This window comes from Sus scrofa, unplaced genomic scaffold, assembly GCF_000003025.6.
Source record: "Sus scrofa isolate TJ Tabasco breed Duroc unplaced genomic scaffold, Sscrofa11.1 Contig641, whole genome shotgun sequence".
NCBI lineage: Eukaryota > Metazoa > Chordata > Mammalia > Artiodactyla > Suidae > Sus > Sus scrofa.
Genome location: NW_018085275.1, coordinates 151367 through 161751, shown reverse-complemented (window position 1 = coordinate 161751; position 10385 = coordinate 151367). Strand labels below are relative to the sequence as shown.

The window sequence follows — 10385 nt, the reverse complement described above, 5'->3', positions numbered from 1 at the left end:
ATTTCTAGGTCCTTCCATGTTGGTGCAAATGCCGTTATTTCTTTCCTTCCAATGGCTGAGTGATATTCTGTTGTGTATATATACAACATCTTTATCCACACCTCTGTCAATGGACATTTAGGTTGCTTCCATGTCTTAGCTATTGTATATAGTGTTTCAATGAACACTGGAGAACACGTGTATTTTCGAGTCTTGGTTATTGCATATAGAGTGCTGCAATGAACATATGGGTGCATGTATCCTATTCAATGAACATTTTGTCTGGATATGTGCCCAGGAGGGGGGTGGCTGGGCCATGTGGTGGTTCTTTGTTTAGTTGTTTGAGGTATTTCCACACTTTTTTCCTTAGTAGTGCTTGTACCAATTTGCACTCCCATGAAGAGTGTTGGAGGACTTGATGATTCTAAGCCAGAGACAAGGAGGATGGATGAATATCCTAGAGGACAAGGTTCAGTGGTTGAAACATCATTATAAAATCCTGTATATCACAAATAACAGAATGTAGGGTTCCTAAATTTTGTCATGTTAAGGCTTTTATACCCAAACCATCACTTCAAGAAATTAAAGAAGTAGAGAGGGTTGGAATTGACATATACCATAAGATCTACAAATAGATCAATATCAAGGACCTAGAGTATAGCACAGGGAAATCTACTCAATCCCATGCAATAACCTATATGGGGAAAGAATCTGAATAAGAAGGGATATAGGTATATGTATAACTGATTTAGTTTACATTAGTTTCAGGATACAACTAATACAACCTTCTAAGTGAAAACTATACTCAGAAAAAAATTATTTTATTTTATATTAAAGTATAGTTGATTTATGAAGTTGTGCCAATTTTTCCTGGACAGCAAAGTGCTGCAGTCAATAAATATACATTCTTTTTCTCCTGTCATCTTCCATCAGGTTTTATCCCAAGAGATTGGACATAGTTCCCTCTGCCATACAGTGAGTCCTCATTGCATATCCATTCTAAATTTAATAGTTTGCATCCACTAACCCCAAACTCCCATTCCATCCCACTCTAATTAAAGAAGTAGAGAGACTCTAGATTCTGTTCGGTGGTGATTTCATGTTCTTTTGCTTCCTCAGCCATCCAGCTGAGGCATCAGCAGCATGGAACCAGGAAATCAAACAAGTGTTTTAGAATTTTTACTCCTGGGACTGTCTCAAGACTCAGAGCAGCAACCCATCTTATTTGGGCTCTTTCTGTCCATGTTTGTGGTCACCGTGTTTGGGAACCTGCTCATTATCCTGGCCATCAGCTCGGACCCCCATCTCCACACCCCCATGTACTTCTTCCTCTCCAACCTGTCCTTGGCTGACATCTGTTTCATTTCCACCACCATCCCAAAGATGCTGGTGAACATCCAGACACAGAGCAAAGCCATCAGCTATGCGGGCTGCATCACACAGGTGTATTTTTTTCATGGTTTTTGGAGGTATGGATACTTTTCTTCTCACTGTGATGGCCTATGACAGGTTTGTGACCATCTGTCACCCCCTGCACTACACCGTCATCATGAACCCCCGTCTCTGTGGTCTACTGGTTCTTTTGTCATGGGTCATCAGTTTGTCATACTCCCTGATCCAGAGTCTGCTGATGTTGCGGCTGTCCTTCTGTTCCAACTGGGCAATTCCACACTTTCACTGTGAACTCTCTCAGGCCCTCATGCTTGCCTGCTCAGACACACTTGTCAATTACATCCTGATATAGCTGGTGACTGGCTTTCTTGGCATTGTTCTCTTCTCAGGGATCCTTTGCTCCTATACCTGAATTGTCTCCTCAATCCTGAGAATCTCATCAGCTCATGGGAAATACAAGGCATTTTATAACTGTGTGTCTCACCTGTCCATGGTTTCTTTGTTCTGTGGGACAGGTCTTGGTGTGTATCTCAGCTCTGAGTCATCTTCCTGGAGAGGTATGGTTGCTTTGGTGATGTACACTGTGGTCACCCCAATGCTGAACCCTTTCATCTACAGCCTGTGGAACAGGGACATCAAGAGGGCTCTACAAAATCTTCTTGGGAGAATACCCTGTGTTCAGTGATGGGAACACTGGTCCAGGGGTTTTGAGCTGACAATCATAGCAGAAGTTGGCTCAAGAAATTGTGCCTCTTAATCACATTGAATTTTGTTTCTCACTGATACTCCATTAGTGGCACTGGTCAGAATTTGGCCTTGGGAGGACTTTGTCTTAACCTCTTATGATGATTGCTTGATTATCCTCAATTCTACTCTCCACACCCCCTCATTTTATTTATCCATTATGGCCCCTTGATTTGCATTTCCAGTCCTGCATGTTGATACCAGCCACTTCAAGTACAGACTCATCATTGTTGAATGAGAATTCTGAAATAATGCATTGGAGTACCTGTTGTGGCTCAGTGAGTTAAGAATCTGACTAGTCACCATTAGGGTGTGAGTTCAATCCCTAGCCTTGCCACTGGTTTAAGGATCTGTCTTTGCCAGAAGCTGAGGATATGGATCCTGAGTTGGCATAGGCCTCAGCTGCAGCTCTTATTCGACCCCTAGCCCAATATCTTCTATATTCTGCAGGTGCAGCTATAAAAAAAGAAACACCACCTTTTATCAACACTAACATTTGTTAGTTCTTATCAAATGTATTTATTTGGCATTCCTTACTGAGCACCATTGGTGTGCCAGACTGTTGTAAGTATCTGCAATATAGCAGTTAAGGGGGGAAAAAGACAGGAATCTTTACCGTCATAGAGCTTAAATTTTAGATCTCAGAGTTTAACAGATCCTGTCATATGTCAAAATAGAAAATACACTGATGGGTAAGTTATTTATTTGGTTATTAGTTAGGCTGAACTTTCTTCCATATGTTTAGTACATTTGCAGATAAGCTATGAAAATGTATCACTGGAGAGAGGAAAATGGCAAGCCCCAGAATACTAGAACTGATCAGGTGCTAATAAGTCTTTGAGTCTAGTTGCCTAATTTTGCAGGTGAATTTATTGAGGTGGAAACACAAGAGGCCAGGTGGTGATGAAACCTGTCTGAAAGGGGACAAAATTTCAAGTCTGGTGCCAGGACATGCTGTTGGAGAGTAGGAATGGAATCATAGAATTGCCAGTTTCTAGGTATGGGATGCTGACCAACTTCAGGTAATGAAGGATATGTTAGGACTAGTGGATATATTTTTGTGTGTTTGATTGTTTTTACAGCCATGCCCATGACATGCAGAATTTCCCAGGCCAGGGATGGAATCTGTACCACAGGAGTGTCCCGAGCCACAGAAGTGACAACTCTAGATCCTTAAGCAGCTGAGCCACCTGGGAATTCCTGGATGTCTTGATAAATGTTTATTTTCATATTTTCTTCACCATAAAGAAATTGGATGTCGTGCCTAGCCTTTGGATGGTGGTGTTTGCCCAGGCACTGCAGGCAGGAAAGGCAAATATAAATACATAGATATTTATCATGGTAAAGAAGAGTCCAAGCTTACTCCAGGGCTGGCATCTATTGGAATCAACTTATCACCAAGGATTGTTCTCAAGAGATGTTACCATTTTGAGGAACAACAATGGGCTTCCTAAAGGGGAACCTGCCTCCCCTTTAATTCCTTTAATTTTGAGGCTTTTAGTATGAAACCAGGCTTGGGCCTGCAAACTGGGAAAAAATCATTGTGGGAGCCAATTCTGACTTCTGCTGATCTGTTCTTGATATTTTTGGTTGTCTAAAGCAACCAAATAAACTAATGTCCTTTGTTTTTTAAACCTGGGGAAAGATTCCACTGAGAGTTGTTTTCATATTTTTGTGTTATTTTCATTTTGTGAAAAAATTATTATAGTTGATTTACAATGTTATGTCAATATGTGCTGTATGGTAAAGTGACCCAGTCTTGTATATCAATACATTATTTTCCTCATGTTATCTTCCATCACAACAGATTGGTTAGAGTTCCCAGTGCTATACAGTAGGACTTCACTGCTTACCCATTCTAAATTGAAAAGTTTGCATCTAGCAACCCCAAACTCCCAGTCCCTCCCACTGCCTCCCCCTCCCCCTTTGCAACCACAAGTCTGTTCTCAACCTCTGTGAGTCTATTTCTGTTCTATAGAGAGGTTCATTTGTGCCATATTTTAGATTCCACATATAAGGCATATACGGTATTTATCTTTCTCTTTCTGACTTACCACACTTAATATGAGAATCCCTAGTTGCATCTATGTTGCTGCACATGGCTTATTTGTAATTTTTTATGGCTGAGTAGTATTACCAATGCTCTGGAGGTCAGCTCATCTATGACCTGCTGTCACCACCACAGATCCCTGTGGATCCTGGAACCCAGTTGCCATTCTGGACTTGTTGCCTTGCTACCAGTGTTAATGCTGCCCTTTGAGTCTAGAACTCAAGTTAATTGTAAACATAAATTAAAACTTATGCTTCAGTGTGGAGCAAGACTTACAAAGTTGGAACAACAGTGGAAGTTTTGGATGTACATTGACAAAGACTGCCTTTACATTCCCCTAAATGTGATTAAACTTTAAACACATTACTACCTGATTTCTGCTCCTGACCTTTCTTTTTGTAGAGCACTGATGTGAGGATTTTTTTTTTCCTTTTCAGCCATGCATGTAGCATACGGAAATTTCCCAGCCAGGGGTCGAACCCACACAACAGTGACCTGAGCCACAACAGTGACAATGCTGGATCATTAACCTACTGCAGCTCAAGGAATCTCCATGTTAGAAAACTTTCAAATTCTTTCTTTGCTCATTTTAAATGTGAATAAATCTTCTCAGAGCCTTTTGTCCTTTTTACAAACCAGAAATGATTTTCTTAAAGTTATCCCTTTGAAATATAATCATCAAGTGATACATCTATCTCCTAGCTTCTGTGGATGGTATGAGCCTAAATTCAATAGGCAGCAATTAGCAATCACAGACAGACTAATCATATCAACCAACCTCCCTCCCCTAATATCTCCTAGTGCTTTTCCACTAGCTAGCCTCAGCTTTAAAAATCCTCTCATTTTTGGAGCTTCCATTGTGGTTCATCAGCTTAAGGACTTGATGTTATCCTCAGTGAGGATACAGGTTCCATCCTTGCCCTCCCTCAGTGGGTTAAGGACCTGGTGTTGCCGCAAGTTCTGGCAGAGGCTGCAGCTGCAGCTTCTAATTCACCCCTAGCCTGGGGCACTTCCCTATGCCCCAGAACGTTTATGCACATGTAAAAAATAAAAAATCATTTCACCTTTTGATTCAGTGGAGATGAGTTCAATATCTCTCCATTGTTGCAATAGTCTTGACTCCAACTGCTAGAGTTTTGGATAAAGTATTCATACCTCTTGGACTATGATGCAGTTTTTCTTTTGTACAATCAATAACTTTCTAGATTTCATAACAGATTTCTACCAAACATTGTCTTGGCAATGACATTGCCTATTTTCTGGCCTTTTTAAGTCAATACTATCACATCTCACACAAGACCAGACTGGAAGAGGAGCAAAACTTATTTTCCTTATGCATCTGTTTAACCTGGAAAAGAATAGCTGAGGCAGCTTGTGCAAAGATTGTCTCCATAATACTAAACATGTGTGAGATCACTCAGAAAGCAGTAATATTAATAGAGGAAGAGAGGATTGACCTGATGGAGAGAACATCAGGAGAATTTAGATGGGAGGCCAAGGAAAGCATCTTTAAGGGCTGATGTTGAAGTAAAAAGTTGAGTTGTAAAAGGAAAGAAAATTCTAGACAGAGAGAAATAAGTGGGCTTGTCTGGGGGCAGGAAAGAACATGGTCTGTTTGAAGAACTCCAAGAAAACCTGTATATCTAGGCAAGTGGGTTCTCAAGTTTATTGTGTAGTGGTGTCACCTGATAACACTTCCTACAATACAAATATCAGGGTTCTAGCTATAGCAGTTCTGATTCAGCAGGTGAGACCTGAACATGCACACTTATGAATTCCTGGGGGGTGATGATGATGGTACTAGTCCCTGGACTTGTGAAGGAGTTGGAAAGGGATAGCAGGGACTAGATAATGAATGGTCTTACTGACCTTGGCAAGGAATACAAAGTTTACTCAAGGAGTATCAGAAAATTATTGGAAAAATTTTTGTGTGTTTGTTTGGATATATCCATAGCATATGGACATTACTGGGCCAGGAAAATAATACAAGCCACAGCTGTGACCTACACTACAGCTGTGGCAATGGTGGATCCTTAACCCGCTTGGCCAGGCCAGGGATTGAACCCCCACCTCTACAAAAACCCGAGTTGCTGCAGTTGGATCCTTAACCCACTGGACCACAATGGGAACTCCTGATTGCAAGAATTCAAGCAAAGAGATACAAGATTTGGTTCCACTTAAAAAGTTAATGTGGTGTAAATGGAAAGAAACTGAATATTGAGAAGCCATTTAGGACCCTCTTGTAAGAGCAAAATGTGTATATGAAAGATTTTCTTTTTTCTTTTTTCATTTTTTTTTTTTGGCTGCACCTGCAGCATGCTAAGGTTTTCAGGCCAGGGATCAAATACATGCCACAGCAGTGCCCTGGGCCATGGCAGTGACAACATCAGATCCCTAGCCCTCTGAGCAACCAGGGAACTTCTGAACTGGTTTTGAAGAGTGGGGAAAGCAAATCATCTGAGCCATCACTGTTCAGATAATTTAATAGTTTTGAGACAGGGAAAATAGGAAGAAAAAATCTGAAATGACAAAACTTGGGGTCCCTGAATGACCTGGGAAAGAATAGGTCTTTCAGCTGAAAATTTGAACAGCTATATGTCAGTGAATGTTTTGTTCTGTTTTGTTTCCTTCCTCACATATTTTATTTTTTGAAGTATAGTTGACTTAGAGTATTGTATCAATTTCTGCTGCACAGCACAGTGACCCAGTCATACATATACATACATTCCCTTTCTTATGTTATCTTCTATCATGGTCTATCCCCAAAGTATGCCAGGAAGTTTTGACAGTGGAAGCAAGAGAGTTATGTAGTTATGTCGGCAAGCATGAAGGTAAAGCACATTCCACAAGCTGGTGTCATCAGTACATCTCTTTGTTCCAATGAACCAGCCTCAGAATGTTCCTCAGAGTATTCCTCAGTTCATAAGAAACCTCCTCTTCCCAGAAGGGCAGACATATCCTCAATGTTAAACACTGAGATCACCCCACTTTCAATGTCTTTAAAAATCAAATGAACAGAAGGATTAGAGGACTCTGGTCAGATTTGTGACAAAATCAAGGAGGGGGAGGTGTGAAGGGCTTAGGATTTGACTATTGGCTCTAGAAGTTAGAGGAGGATAAATTTCAGGAGTTGGCAGAAACCAAATACATTGCTATTCTTTTTTTTTTGCTTGTTTTTAATCGCTATTACCCCAACATAATTTTTTTTTCTACTGTACAGCATGTTGACCAAGTTACACATACATGTATACATTCTTTCTTCTCGCATTATCATGCTCCGTCATAAGTAACTAGACATAGTTCTCAGTGCTACACAGCAGACTCTCATTGCTAATCCATTCCAAAAGCAATAGTTAGCATCCACTAACCCCAGCTCCCAATCCATCCTATTGTTACTCTTAAATCATATTTTATTTATACTCTGAAGTTTAACTTAAAAATTCAGTAGGGCTCCTCTAAGCCTTTTTATTTATTTTTGGCTATAGTGCATTGGCTTGATATGGGTTTTCAGTTCTCAGATGAGGGATTGATACCGGAGCTCAGGAAAACATTGTGTAAACAGAAAGCAGAGGGACAAATAGTTACATATACAGTGAGTGACTGTAGATTCAGAATTTCTTGTTGCATATGTTTATTTTCCCTGCCTTTTCCAGTCTTTTTTTTTTTTTTTTTGTCTTTTTGCTATTTCTTTGGGCCGCTCCCACGGCATATGGAGGTTCCCAGGCTAGGGGTCGAATCGGAGCTGTAGCCACAGGCCTACGCCAGAGCCACATCAACTCAGGATCCGAGCCGCGTCTGCAACCTACACCACAGCTCACGGCAACGCCAGATCCCCAACCCACTGGGCAAGGGCAGGGACCGAACCCGCAACCTCATGGTTCCTAGTCGGATTCGTTAACCACTGCGCCACGACGGGAACTCCTCCAGTCTTTTTTTCTTCCATTTTAGGGCTTCAAGTGAAGCATATGGAAGTTCCCAGGATAGGAATTAAATTGTGGCCTGTGCCACAGCCACAGTAACACTAGATCCTAGGTGAGTCTGTGACCTACACCTGAGCTCCTGGCAAGGCTGGATCTTTAACCCACTGAATGGGGCCAGGGATTGAAACTGCATCCTCGTGGGTACTAGTCAGGTATGTTACACTGAGCCATAATGGGAATTCCTGCCTTTTCCAATCTTATGAACCCCCAAATCACTCATGTGTTCAGATTAGCCTACTCTGCTGATAATCCTCCACAGGGCATGCTTGATGTCCCTGTTCCTTAGGCTGTAGATGAAGGGATTCAGCATAGGTATGACCACAGTGTACATCATGGAGACCACTGCCCTTTCCTGGAGGAAGATGAGACAGCTGAGCTGAGGTACACACCAAGGCCTGTTACAAAAAACAAGCAAACAACGGACAGGAGGGAGCCACAGGTGGAGAAGACTTTATACCTCCCTCCTGATGATGAGATTCTGAGAATGGAGAAAAGAATTTGAGTATAGGAGTAAAGTATCCCTGAGAATGGAATTCCAGCCAAGATTGTACCAATGAAATACATTAATATAATACTGATGGAGATGTCAGAACAGGCAAGACTGAGGAGCTGAGAAAGTTCACAAAAGAAATGAGGGATTTCCACATCTGCACAGAAGGTGTGCTGTGACATCATCAGGTAGTGCAACTGGGAGTCCAAAAGGCTGATGGACAATGACACCAGCACCAACAAACCACAGAGGAAGGGGTTCATGATGACCAGGTAGTGTAGGGGGTGACAGATGGCCACCAACCGGTCACAGGCCATGACTGTCAGAAGTAGACTCTCCAAACAGGCAAAAAGAGCAAAAAGCATCACTTGTGTTAGGCAGCCTGCATAGGTGATGGATTTGCTGTGTGTCTGGAGGTTCACTAGCATCTTGGGGACAGTGGTGGTGCTGATACTGATGTCAGCCAAGGACAGATTGGAAAGGAAGAAGTACATGGGTGTGTGGAGGTGGGAATAAGAGGTGACAGCCAGGATAATGAGCAGGTTCCCAAGCAGGGTCACCAGGCACATGGACAGGAGGAGCCCAAAGAGAAGGGGCTGTAGGTGTGGATCATCTGAGAGGCTCAGGAGGAAGAATTCTGAGGAATGTGTATGATTCTGTGGTTCCATGTTGAGGGGGCACCTTTTGAAAAAGAAGAAAGGGTTGAATAAACCAAACAATGTTGGGGCACCCAGATAAGTATCCATCCATACTTTGGAATTTAGCAATTCATGAATATGTTTTTCATGCTTGAAGACCATACACCACAGTGCCTTCAGCAGTATCTCTCAATAGTTAGCTCTTCTTCATTGATGACAAGAACATAGACTCTTTTCTTTATACAGATAATTTTAGAGGCATGAGGAGAAAGAATATTAGGGAAATAAGGACATTTGTAGATAGCAAATCCATGCACACAGTAAAACATCTGTCCCCATCTTTCGAATGAGTAATATGGAATAAAAATATGGAGATCCCATTGCGGTGCAGTAGTTAATGAATCCGACTAGGAACCATGAGGTTGCAGGTTCGATCCCTGGCCTTGCTCAGTAGGTTAGGTTAAGGATCTGGCATTGCTGTAAGCTGTGGTGTAGGCTGCAGATGTGGCTCGGATTCCACATTGCTGTGGCTCTGGCATAGGCTGGCGGCTACAGCTCCAATTAGACCCCTAGCCTGGGAAACTCCATATGCTGCAGGAGCACCCTAAGAAATGGCAAAAAGACAAAAAAAAATTCTTCTCTCTTTAAAAAATATTTTTCTTATTTTTGTTTATGACGAAAATTTCATTGTCATTTATTCAAGTCACTTTCTTAGTTTCATGAACATAAAAGCCTGATTTCTATTGATGATTACCATTTTTTTTGATTCTCGTTGTTAATCCATTCCAAAAGCAATAGTTTGCATCCATTAACCCTAAGCTCCCAATCCCTCCCACTCCCTCCCCTCCCCCTGGGCAACCACAAGTCTATTCTCCAAGTCCAGGATTTTATTTTCTGTGGAAAGGTTCCTTTCTGCTGTATATTAGATTCCAGATATGAGTGATATCATAAGGTATTGGTCTTTCTCTTTCTGACGGATTTCACTCAGGATGAGAGTCTTTGGTTCCATCCATGTTGCTGCAAATGGCACTATTTTGTTCTTTTTTATGGCTGAATAGTATTCCATTGTGTATATATACCACATTTTCCTTATCCAATCATCTGTCGATGGA

The 10385-nt window shown here is 41.6% G+C and overlaps 1 protein-coding gene and 1 pseudogene across 1 annotated transcript; one reads left to right on the top strand and one right to left on the bottom strand.

Annotated features, from left to right (window-relative positions):
• Window positions 1-1122: 1122 nt before the first annotated feature.
• LOC100525208 lies at window positions 1123-2056 on the top strand (annotated as a pseudogene).
• Window positions 2057-8374: 6318 nt separating this feature from the next.
• On the bottom strand, window positions 8375-9303 carry LOC110259019 (olfactory receptor 18-like). The gene is given in 2 exon segments (XM_021082316.1): window positions 8375-8490; window positions 8493-9303. Coding segments are annotated over 2 exon segments (927 nt in total).
• Between the last annotated feature and the right edge of the window lie 1082 nt (window positions 9304-10385).